Source organism: Sprattus sprattus (genome assembly GCF_963457725.1).
Source record: "Sprattus sprattus genome assembly, chromosome: 19".
NCBI lineage: Eukaryota > Metazoa > Chordata > Actinopteri > Clupeiformes > Clupeidae > Sprattus > Sprattus sprattus.
Genome location: NC_137917.1, coordinates 991,308 through 1,004,177, shown reverse-complemented (window position 1 = coordinate 1,004,177; position 12,870 = coordinate 991,308). Strand labels below are relative to the sequence as shown.

General features: G+C 45.2%; 1 protein-coding gene across 1 annotated transcript; it reads right to left on the bottom strand.

The window, feature by feature from the left end:
• Positions 1-4,703: 4,703 nt before the first annotated feature.
• scxb (scleraxis bHLH transcription factor b) lies at positions 4,704-8,690 on the bottom strand (the record flags this gene model as incomplete). Its single annotated transcript, XM_080857345.1, has 2 exons — positions 8,084-8,690; positions 4,704-4,748 (listed from the first exon to the last, which is right to left on the bottom strand). The coding sequence occupies exons 1-2, from the start codon at positions 8,642-8,644 to the stop codon at positions 4,704-4,706; spliced, it is 606 nt and encodes a 201-aa protein (XP_080713471.1). The 5' UTR covers positions 8,645-8,690.
• Between the last annotated feature and the right edge of the window lie 4,180 nt (positions 8,691-12,870).

Below are 12,870 nucleotides of genomic sequence, written 5' to 3'. Positions count from 1 at the left end.
GTGTGCCACAGGGAGCTGACTGATGGGCCTGGAGGATCCGCAGGCTTCTCTTTACAGCCACCACTAGTGAACTCAGCCGGCGGCCCAGTGGTGAGTGGAGCGGGCTGGAGTGTGTCTGCGGGGCGGCGGGGTATTTGGAGCTGTGCTTCGGCACACATGCTGGAGTATTAAAGTGTGTGTATCGCTTCGGAGGCCCGTAAAACCTGAAGAGCCTCCTTCCTCCCCTGGGCCGTAAAGCAGGCCAGAAGGCCCCACGGAGCCCAGAGTCCAGAGCCCAGAGCCCCTCCCTCGGAGCGAGCACTATCTCCTCCAGCCTGACGCGCTCTGCCTGGCCTCTAATGCGTCCCATCTGCACTGCAGCATCCCTGCTACCTCAGGCCCCTGCTCTTATTATGGACGGAGGAATGAACACCGCTTTGAAAACTCTTCAATATATGAATGAGAGCACAAGACAGAGACTTCCATCACCTGCTCAGCTTTCAAGCACAGGACATGGGAAACTGCAAGAATATAGAACTTACCAAAACTTCTCAATATGCCTCAAATAATCTTCCATGTCAACTTGAGAATAGTATATATTTTTCTCTAGAAATGAATATGGAAACATAATAAACACTACTACTATAGCAGAAGAAGTAATATATACTGTATATATATAAGATATTTGTGATGTCATTGTAGCTTGGGAATGCCTGGTTTGAGAATGTCTCTGGAATCTTATGAAATCTTTTTCATTTCACATCTACTGCAAAAGCTATTGGATCAAAGTTTCTTCTGGGTGATCTTGATTCTCTGACGAGTCTTTGTCCTGCTTTAAAACACTTTGTAACCATCCATTCACACTCCTCTCGTTTCTATCCATGCTGTGGCTGCAGCCCATGACTGTGTGCCAGGTATGGGGGCCATAACTGACAAATAAGGCTTTCCTAACAGAGCCTGTTGGCATTCAGCACCAGCCAAGACTTCCTGTATGGCAGTGGTTGTGGACACAGAGGTTGTATAACATACGCCTGGCACAGCTCTCTCCAAGTGGTTTTACTCTTGTTATTAGTATCATGCTATACATAAGTGTTCCTGCCTGGGGTCTGCAGACCCTTCAAAGTTGTTCATTAAGTGTTGATGGCAGTCTGCTGTTTGACTCAGTTCGTTCTTTATCCACTGAAAGCTGAAGCCTATAAAGAATGCATGTACAATCATGTGTCGCTCTACCACCACTGTCAATGAGTGAGTCTCACTCTAGATCTGCTGTGGACCAGATGCAGAAAGAGAGGGGAGCGCTATGACTTTCTGTTTAAAACCTCCAGCTGTGATGAACAGCAGTGCAGAGCTCCTGACTGTCTGCTGTCTGCATTCTCACAGGCTTGGAGGGAAGATGAAACTCCAATCATTGAACTAAAACGTCTAAATATAAAGTTAATTTAATTTAAACAAATCTAAATTCTGTTGAAAATGAATACACACAAACCTCTGGTCCTCTCCCTGTGCAATGAGAAAGGACAAAGGCTCTGGTTCAATTCTCAAAACAAGTCCTCTGCTTCTCTGTCCTGTGAGTGTGAATGTGTGTGTGTGTGTGAAACCAAAAATGGATATGAGCCCTATTCTTTGTAGTTAAAATGATGTCAATTGCTTCAGTGCCTATGATCCAACCTCTCTTGTCTTGTGTTGTATTCTGTTGTGTGTGAGGCTTGATGAGGTCCACGTTTCACACCATTGGTCACGGTCATGCTGAAGGCAACTGCACTGAGGTAGAACTGGACAGAGCAGCAGTAAATTCTGCGTCAATAGCAGCAGGAGAAATAGTCTGATAATGGCCCATAAATGTAAAGCAGACTTGTTTTCTTACTACTGGAATGTGTACAGTTGGCAGCCGCCTGGTCTAAAAACAGTAGCTCCTTTTTGCAAACTCTCTCTCTCTCTCTTTCTCTCTCTCTCTCTCTCTCTCTCTCTCTCTCTCTCTCGCAGGTGTTATTGCAGAAGTGAGCAGCAATGGTTGGAGGTGTTTGGGGGAAGGGGGATGGGCCACCTGCCGCCATCACAGTGGCATTTAGGACTTCCTTTCATGTGTTGCCGTGTGAGTGCTGGTATGTGGACGCCTGGAGGCCAGACGCACAGGCGTGTAAGTGGGGTGCGTGGATGCTGTGCAGGGGTCCAGGCTGAGGGGCTGAGACCCAGTGGAGCTGGCAGAGTGGAGTGGCAGTCGTTCCACTCATATCCACATCCCAGAAACCACAGCTGTCTGGAGCACACACACACACACACACACACACACACACACACACACACACACACACACACACACACGCTTACCTCCCCATTAACGGCTGCTGCTCTGCTTCTTCCTAGCAGAGCAGAGGAAAACTTGGCCACACAGGCAAAGTTTGACAGATGAGTGACACAGGATGGCTGTGTGTGTGTGTGTGTGTGTACTCTTCTGGCCCAGCCTGCAACTCAATTCATCCTACCCCGTCAACTCGTAATTAAAATGATTTGGAAATTGATTTTGAAAACTGGCTTGACTGAAGCTGAATTTCTGTTCAAGGCTTCTTGGTTTCACTGTGCAGCTGCAGCAAATGGATAGTTTGGGAAACTATTTCGAATTTGATTCATACACACTGGATCATACACGGTTTCCAGCAGCTCCTCTCCTAGTTAGGATCTGATTCCCTTCGCCTCTGGATAGAACCCACTCTGCTCTGGCACTGGCGTGCTCTAAGAGCAGATAACCCAGTCTAGTGTGGGGGATCAGGCTCGGGCTCACCTGCTGGCCTCTCGTAATGACTTGTGACTTGTGGCTTTTGTGTTTCAGAAATAATGAGCGCTTGGATGTTTTTATGGCTCCAGCCTCATGGTGTAGCACATGCCTGTCCCATAAACGTGAGACAGGGGCCAGCTGCAGTTCACCAGGGGCCCCAGCGCCGCTCTGGAACGGGATCGATACGCCGTCAGTCGCTTTCACTCAGCCTGCCTGGCGGTGATGAGTCCACTCAAAATGTCTGTGTGGGAAGTTTCTCAGAATGACGCCTTTTATTTTGTTTAGTTCTCCACTAACCTTGAAAAATGAGACAGAACAAAACAGAAGTGTCAAGTAAGAGTCTTGCGGCCCCTACCCCCTACCCCTGAAATACAAGTGGCCCCCCCTGCACATGCTGATGTTTGTGCACACCTGTGAATCCAACATCAATATTTAGTGTTTTTGTTTTTGTCTGAAGGTTTTGTAATAAGTCCTACCTAAATATCAAGGATGAATTTAAAGTCTGTTGTGATGGTCTGATGTTATTACACATACACGCTACTTGATCCTTTAGAAGGCAAACAAAGCTTGAGGTTAGAGTTCAGTCCTGTCCAACTCCAAACCTCAGTTATATGAGAAAACTGTTTTCTAACCAAAAGTGCAGAGAAGGCCTCCCTCTCAGAGCAGTCTTGACAAAAATAATATTATTTTCTTGCCAGCAATTCGACAATATTTAAATCAACAGTCCTTTGATGTGAATACATATTCTCATTTATCTTAAAGTGGCAAAACATCAGGCTGTTCGTAAAAACCTGCGGTTCTGCTATGACTTTGATGTTGTGACTGTGAAGTCACCCTTTATTTACCACATCACAACAAGAAATAGCAAAGTGAAAATGGATCATTTGGAAGTCTGAAACTTTGTTGTGCTACCTAGAAATTCTCTCCCAAACATCCATGTGATGAGGACAGGTGTCAGGGCCTCCTGCCTGTTGAGGAGTGGAGCTGAGTGGAGCCTGTCTCTCACCCCTCTGGCTGCTCCTCCGGTGGTCTTTTAATGAGGATCTCCAGCCATGGGAGACAGGGGATCTTTATTGGTTTTGGCAAATGGACTCTTGGAGGAGGCAGGGCAAGGCTGGCTTCTGGCGTGTGCCTTCCCCCTCTCACACAGTATCTGTGGGGTGCCATATCAGCACCCACAGCGGGGAAGGGGACCATAGGGGCTTGGATGGGGTTCAGGAGGTCACAACATGTTTGGAAAAAGGTTCTTCATTTGCATTGAAGAATATACAGTATATACTTAAGAGGAGTGTGTGAGTGAGGAGGAATGTTTATTTCATAGTGTGTTAGAGAGCATGTGTGTCTGTGTGTGTGTTTGTGTGTGTGTGTGTTTGTGTGTGTGTGTGTGTCAGAGAGAGAGAGAGAGAGAGATAGAGAGAGAGGAGAGAAAAAGATAACAGAAATCGTTTATTTGCCCGTGGGGGTGGGTGTGTGTGTCTCTGCTCTGCACCAGAGGTGAAGTGGCGGCCAGTGTTGGGACGGGCAACGTGCCGCAGGTCTACCTGCTAAAGCCATCTGCTCCTCAGCATCAACACACGTCTGGGAGACAGGCTGCTGCTTCCTGCTTCCTGCTTCCTGCTTCCCTCACTATGATCTGAGTAGTTGAATTCTCCAGTAGTTCTTTGGATTTGGATTATTCAACTCAGAATCTTCCTGTAACCATAAGTTCTCTCTTTCTGACCCGCCTATCTGTTCCTGTGACCATAAGTTCAGTGTTCCCTCTCTCTTTCTGATCTGTTCCTCTAACCAGAAGCCAAATCAAATATGTGGTTAGACATGGATATGCTGCAGCAACAGAAAACACAGACAAGTCATTTTAGAATTGTAGTTTTTAAAATATATTTGTATATTTACAACAAAGTACATAGTATATACATTATAGGGATCTTCTTATTGTGACATTTTTTAGTTTTCAGTATTGGCTCCTTATAGCTGATTTTCTGTCACGGTCTTTGTTCTGAAAGAGACAAAGGAAGCAAAATAAATGAGTTAGACCTGAATTTGATTTCATCCAAGTAAGTGTGTACATGCTGTATGTCTACACGATGTCTCTGCTGACATTAGCTCGTCCTGTGTACTCATGTTAAACAACTCATTTCAGGCTACTGCTCAATCAAGCCTGCAGTGCTCCATACTGCTCATCTCAACACGTTTCAATATAAATGACAACAGACAAATGAAAATGCACTTTTAGTACAGCTTCTACTCACATCACTTCTCTCGCAACCATTAGAAATACACAGCATCTTTCATTTTCTGTTTTAATTACTTTTTCTGTCTAATTCATGGTGCTGGTCTGGTTTTGCCAGGTCTTTTATATCTATATATTAATAAATAGAAGTAGCACATTGGCCCGTTGTAGTGGAGAAGTACTCAGGGCTTCAACAGACAGGCTCAGAGTGGAGCTGTTCCTTTGCTAGGAATGACAAAAACATCCAGTATTCAACCAGTCGTCACCGTTTATGCAGAGGTACCTCTCCTATGTATGGCTCAGTAGATCAGCATGTCTAGATCTAGCTCTACAACTGATCCTCCCGCTGATAATGAAATAATTTCATGTCCATCACAGGTCCAAGACAACTCTTATTATGGAGGAGATTAGGTCTCAAAGTGCTTCCACATGTGTCTGGTTTGGCTCTGTGCTGCACTGCTTAACCCAGCTCTGCAAGTGAAGAGAGAGTGAGCTCTGGGACGTCCTAGAAGAGTCCATCTGATCTATCCTTTCTGATCATGGCTCATCTGAACCCATCACATCTCTTCTGGTATTCCCTCTCCTGAATGCACAGCATTGCTCTAGACACACACAGAACACACCCAGACACACACACACACACACACACACACATCCCGTGTGATAGCAGTCCTCCAGACGACGTGACCTAATCCACATCCCACCCCTCCTCTCTGAAGCTCTCCTCCCACCAGCACCATGCTCACATCTGACGGTTCTGTTTCTGTTTTCCAGTATCTCTGATGGGTATCGGTTTCCTTCGCTCCCTCCCATTATGTTTGGGTTAATGCCATCTCTCCTGATGCCTGTGATGTGTGTATGAGGTGTGTTAGACGTGTGGATGGGGTGTGTGTGTGTGGATCAGGTGTGTGTGGAGACAGCAGGAAGCCCCATATGTGTATCATTACCTCCAGTGGCCCCAGCTCTCTGTGTGTGCAGACCTGCACCCTGCTCCTGCTCTCACTGCAGCAGTGCACAGTACCTTTCACAATTGCCATCTAACAATGTCATGGTAGGACCTAAATGAATGCATAAATGTGCACACATTTTTCAGAGAACAATGAAAAGATCAGATTATATAATAAGAGGTTGTGATTAGGAGATTTGATACGTTTGTGAATGGTCAGATAAGAATGACGCTGATTGGAAACTGAGTCTGAAATTTATTCTAGAGAGGAATTAGTCGAGCATATAACTTAATCCCTCACTTTCCACAAAAAGATATAAACATGTGCCAGATGTGTTTGCCTAGATCGGGGATTTAAATACATTTTTACAAGATCAGGTGATCCCCAGACAAACAAACTTAATCCCAGATGGAACAAGTCAAATAAAGCAACGAAGCTGAAATCTTTTTGATAAGCACATGCATCTCCTCTCCACAGATCATGGGGACTGTTCAGTAAAAGCCTCGAACATTAACACCTTCTCTGATTTTAGTCTTAAGATTATGGCATTTTGTAGGAATGATTCTAAACATTAACACCTTCTCTGATTTTAGTCTTAAGATTATGGCATTTTGTAGGAATGATTCTAAACATTAACACCTTCTCTGATTTTAGTTTAAAGATTATTGCATTTTGTAGGAATGATTCTAAACATTATCACCTTCTCTGATTTTAGTCTTAAGATTATGGCATTTTGTAGGAATGATTCTTAACATTTTGTCAGTGGTGTTTTCCTATCATTATTTTTGAGCTAAGGACAATTTATGCACAGCTTTTTTCCTCCCGGTGAACAATTCATTACAACAGTATATCTGAGAGAAGGATCTGTCTGTCTGTCTGTCTGTCTGTCTGTCTGTCTGCAAAGGTTTGGTAACCCCTGGTTACATGCTGCAATTACAGTGCCAGTATATTTTTTTCAGTTTTGTATTCATTTGGACATTTGCGACTGCCTGTTTACTGCAGGGGTTGAATTCACACCTTTTCACTCTTGTCTTTCACCCAGGTTTGTCCTAACTGTATATGAAATGTAGATTGCTTGTATGTTTTGTAGGACAATGAAAAAAAAGAAGATATTTTGAATATGTTGGCTCACCCCAACAGTTTTAGCAGCAGAACATATGATGAACTCACTGAAAATGCATGTATTTTTGATATATAAGTCCACAGTGACACTTTCTTTACTGGACTGTAGAGAATATTTTGTAAGGGTTGTAAAAACAATATATTTAGCCCAATAATTCATGTGTTTTTCACAAAGTATTACTTAATGTGGGATATATATTTTCAAGTAAATTGTCGGCAGAAATGTGCTGGTTGTGAGATTAGAACAGATGTTTCCAGAATGCTGATCGTGTCTGGGACCCTCACTGGGGACAGGGAAGGCTTTGGCCCGAGACTGTTTACACGCTGCTCTGCCCCTTGAGCTCCACACCATTCATATTTCAGTGTGTTTGGTTCTGAAAATGCCCTATATTAGCCTCACTCATTAGCCTCACTGATCAGCCTCACTGACTTAAATGTTAATGAAATAAGCTGTGCCATAGTTGTACAAATACAACCACAAAAAGTCAAGTTGTCTCTCACAGTCAAATTATTTTACATTTTATAATTCAAAAGTAGTATTAAAAAAAAGGACAGGCATATGTAGGTGATGAAACGGTACCAACATCCAAGGCTGAAACCACATCAGACTAACACAACTCACTGTCACCTTAAGTTAATTTTCCCCTTACACTTTGAATATGTAACTTCACTTCCAATTTCTGAAAAGTATTCTGCTGGTGACTATAAGTTCAAGTTCAATTTATTCGCCATTTGCAAAAAATACTTAAGTTAGAATAAAAACAGACATGTGCTGAGCTTAAGGTTTAGATAAAACAAAGCCCCTCTAAATTAAGGGGGAATGGATCATTTTTATTGAGCTGAGTTTAAGATCTCTGAGATCACCCTGCCCAGAAACCTCTCAATTATGGAAACCACATTAGACAGCACAACATAAAAGAGTCTTAGCCTGTATTTCCAGGAGCAGCAGATGAGCCATGAGACAGTGTTTCCTGCTGAGCGTGACAGTAAGCAGTGGAAACATGACGGACGGGGAGAGAGACTCATACTCACCATCCTGCGCTGGGTGCTGAGGCAGAAGGTGCAGATCTGTCTGGGTTGGGAGTTCTCCGTGTCTGGGCTGGGGGGGTCGCTGCAAGCGCGGCTCCGGGGTTGTCGGCAGAGGGCGGATGGGGAGCGGTTGCAGGGCTGCCCGTCTGGACAGGTCTCCCCTAGCAGCAGCACGTTGCCCAGGTGGGAGATGTAGCTGGATGCCAGGCGCAGAGTCTCAATCTTGGACAGCTTGCGGTCGGCAGGCTCTGTGGGGATGAGGGTGCGGAGCGCGGTGAAGGCAGTGTTCACGCTGTTGGTGCGGTCTCGCTCGCGAGCGTTCGCTGCGTTCCGCTGACGGAACTCGGACACGAGTGAGCACGGGTCGGCCATCTGGGGCGGCCGGCAGCTGAGCTTGCGCTTCCTGGAGGCAGCTTTGAGGCCTCCCAGACCGGCCGCCTCCAGACAGAAGGACTTGTGGTCGGACTGAGAGTCTTCGCTGCTGTTCTCCTCGTCCCCTGACAGGGACCCCATTTCAGAGCACAGGAGCCGCCCAGCGCTGGGCCTCACCATGGTGAAGGACATCTCAGACTTCCTCTGCTAATCCACTTAACAGTAGAACGGCACCCCCGAGACCTTCTCAACCCAGGCTGACAGGGTAGTCACCCACAGCACAATCTGTCTTTCATAGAGCTGATGGGCAGGCCTGCAGTCCTGACAGATGAGGCTTTTCCACCGCTAATCTCACCCTGCTTTGTAGAGGGAAAGCAAGATGCTCATCGTCGTCTGTTTCATAGCTGTTGTCCAAGCGATCCGGTCTGTGGATGTATATGTGTGATACGTGTGATATTGTCTGTGTGAAGGTGTGTGTTGCACTCTGACAGTCTACGCTGCTCCACGTGTGCTGTGAGACTGAATGTTTCCGTATGCTTCAGCTTTATAGCCAGTGGGAGGGTCCTCTGGTCCACGCCCCCCTCCATGAAAGATCCAGAGCTCAGGAGTGAGTTAGTGAGTGAGAGGGTGTGAAGGAGACAGACTGGGAGAGAGACAGAGAATGAATGAATAACAGGGAGACAGGGAGGGGGCTTTAGTCACGGAGATAGCGGGGTATTGAGTAAAGTTTGAAAATGAGTTAGGGTGTGAGTTACTGAAAAAGTGAGATACTTAGAAAGTGACTGGTAACCAGTGAAATTGAGAATTGAGTGAGTGTGAGAGAGTGTGACAGAGTGAATGAGTGTGTTTGTGTGTGAGTGAGTGTGAATGAAGTTAGCAAAAAGAGGGAGTTCATCATTATACTCTGATGTGAAATTTGAGAGAGGGAGGAAGAGGAAGACAGCGAAAGAGACAGCAATGGGAGAAATTTCAGTCTGACAGGATGAGATTTACGGACAGAAGGACCGTGGGGATGGGAGGACCGTGGGGACGGGAGGAACGTGTTTATGGACTGGGAGACCGTGGGGACAGTAGGACCAGGGGGACAGAAGGACAGTGGGGACAGAAGGACCGTGTTTATGGACAGGATAAGATTTTCTCCAATAATTTTCAACATTATCTGAAATTAGTTATAAAGTACCCCAGCACATAGAGCACATCCTTTACTTTACTTTAATACAAGTTTATCTTATCTTATCTTATTCCTCATTGTTCACATTTACTGAAGCTTTGTGGATATTTATATTCCTATCAATTGTTCAATAACTTGGTAATATATTGGTATTCACATAATCATTTTAGTGCTGATGAAAGTATAATTTTAGCTTCCTTCCATGCCAGTCTCCTGTGAAGAGTGCCAGAGCCTAATGGTTCTGTATCTGTGTGGGGGCCACGTGGAGCAGACTGCTACTCGTGAGCATGCTCATATCTCAGAGTAATATTTCACTGGGCATGCCAGACTGCTGCTCGTGAGCGTGCTCATATCTCAGAGTAATATTTCACTGGGCATGTCAATCCCCATCATTCCCATTCATTCCAAATATTTACACAGCAGAGTGGATAATGGCTACTGGCCGGTGGGCAGCACACTTGTTGATTAAACAGGAAGTGCTCTAGGCATGTCAGGACTCAGGAGGAAGTACAGAGGAGCTCCCAGCCAGGCCAAAGCCAACCAGCAGCTGAGGGAATCTGCACCCGTCATTTCATTGACATGCAACGGCATGATTCCCCCCGCAGTTTGACAAACCTGTGGGAGAGTGTGGCACGCACAGCGCTTGATTCCTTTTTCTTTAATGAAGTGCTTCATGGTACAAAACACTTTTCTGAAATAATGAAATGACCCATTTGCCAATGAAATGTCCTCAAAATGTATAGCATTGCGCAATATGGCTCCATTTGTGCTCCACTCCATGGTAACACATCAACAGGACAAACAGTTTTATGAATTCATTCTGTTTTCAATAACACATTCCCTGATAGTGAAATTCTCTCACCAGTGGCCAAAGGTTACATCACAGCTCATCATATTTCCTCATATGCATTCTTGTAACATTAGGAAAGCCGCAAACTGAAGACCAAATGTTCCCCTTTTAATTGCTCAGCGGTGATTTTTTGGAGAAGAATAGATTTCATTCTGCAGATTCTCCATTTAGAAATGTGGTTACACTTGCCCAGCCACTAGAGGAGGCATGTCTGAAAGTCCAGTCTCTCTAAAAGGTCACCTATAGTATGATTTGACAAGGTTATAATCCATGGAGCATATTTGCAATTACAGGGCTATAGAAATCCACAACAGCAGTGAGCGCTAACGTGTGATACTTCTTAGTTTACAGGTCAGCACTGGAGCTTTTCCTAGAGACAGCACAGCACAGCACTAGCCCATGGTGAAGCACACACGTTGAATAAGAAATGACAATACTCATTATCTCCTTTGGAGTGAGCCAGCCCATTTCCATCCAGTAAACACCATCTGATTGCAATTATTCTCATTCCCCAACTTCTTCGCTTGCGCCTAAAATATTATCCACTCTGCTGATGACTTAAGACCCCCTCGCCAATGAGCCACTTGAACCAAACAAGTGCAGGTCAAAGAGCTGTCAAAACTAGGAAATAATCCTGGAGAGCTGGTGCACAGGAGGCCCAGCGGGGTCATTAAGGCGTCTGCACCGGAGAGCAGTGAGGGACAGGGCTGTCTGGAGCTGTGAGGGACAGGGCTGTCTGGTCAGGCTGGGCACCGGCCAGCAGCTCACTAGCGCTCCACTCCTGACAGGACAAAACATCCAGCAGCTGCACCAATGTCTGCTGCCAGATAAAGAGAAGAGAGAGAGAGAAAGAGAGAGAGAGAGAGAGAGAAATAGAAGGAGAGAGACAGGGAGAGAGGGAGAGAGTGAGGTAGAGGAAGACAGCGAAAGAGACAGCAATGGGAGAGTAAGAGAATAGGTAGGAAACAAAGTAAAAAGTGATTATTGTTGTTATTTTCCTGCATCCTCATAATTGAGAGCTGGAGAGAATGAATGGGAGGTGTCGTGTTATTTAGGACTTTAATTGAAATGCACAGGAAGAGGAGAAAGGGAAAAACAACTCTCAGCTCGCTGAAAGGCCCTTTGTGAACTAGCGCTGACTCGCACTTTTCCATTTGGTTCCTATTTTTATTGTGGGTCTTATGAGTTACTTTACAGAACAATACGCAAAAATAGCATTATAATAGATCACTGTGATATTTTATGGAACTTTATTTCCTTCAGATAATTAAAGCAGACAATGAACCTCCAAGCAGCCCTCAATACTCTCTGGTTTCTGAATGTCATCAAAGCGAATAGACCAGGGAGAGTTAGATCATTAAATGCAATTACTGGGGGAAACCATAAGGTTGAACTTTTCAGTCCCCACTGCCTTTCCACCTATGAATGTACATCCACTGTTACCTACCTGAGTCTCAATCTATTACCCATCCCCACTACTAAAGCAACTGGCAACATTGAAACAAAAGTGAGAACAATAGCAAGCAGTCTTACTGTAATGGAAACTCTCTAAGATTCAACTAGTTTTGATCTCACACAGTGATGGTCAATTTTGTTCAGAGCAAAATCATGGTTCCCCTGCTGCTTTATGAGATCCAGGACCTTCAGTATAATTGGGGTAACACCAGGGAGAACAGTGGCTGAGGTAAGGCTTTGTGGAGGGGGTTCGAATTCAACTGGCAGCCCAGAGCCTGCTTATTCTAGATGCCCACTGGTGCTGGCATTTCTCGGGCTCCCACTTACTTCTGCCATCCAGAGGTTTATTTTTTCATTTGAAAAATGAATCAGTCTGCTACACGTCCAAGTTCCATTGGCGTTATACTTAAGTCCCTTGGAAGCCAAGGTATCTGATGAAACTGCTGTCCCACATTCCCTGCAGGTCAGTGCCAACATCTGCACTCCTGCACTCAACACTGCAGAAAACACTCAAGTGCATCCCAATGAAAGAGAAAAAGTATACTTATTCTTAATGGTAATACATGGAAACACGTGTCTTTGAGGTCATTGCAATCAATTATGGAGATTGAGATGTTCTTATTGATATACCTTCTCACAGACAGTGTGTGTGTGTGTGTGTGTGTGGCCAGACCTCCCAAAGCACATTGCAGGAGTGACCTTCCCACCCGTGTGTCGTCTCTCTGGCCACCCACACTGATGCTCTGGAGCCAGTCTGCATCCACTTTGACACAAGCCAGTTCTCTGTGCATCTCCACTCTCTGCTGTTCTGAGGTCAGTTCTCTGTGGATCTCCACTCTCTGCTGTTCTGGGGTCAGTTCTCTGTGGATCTCCACTCTCTGCTGTTCTGAGGTCAGTTCTCTATGCATCTTCACTCTCTGCTGTTCTGGGGTCAGTTCTCTG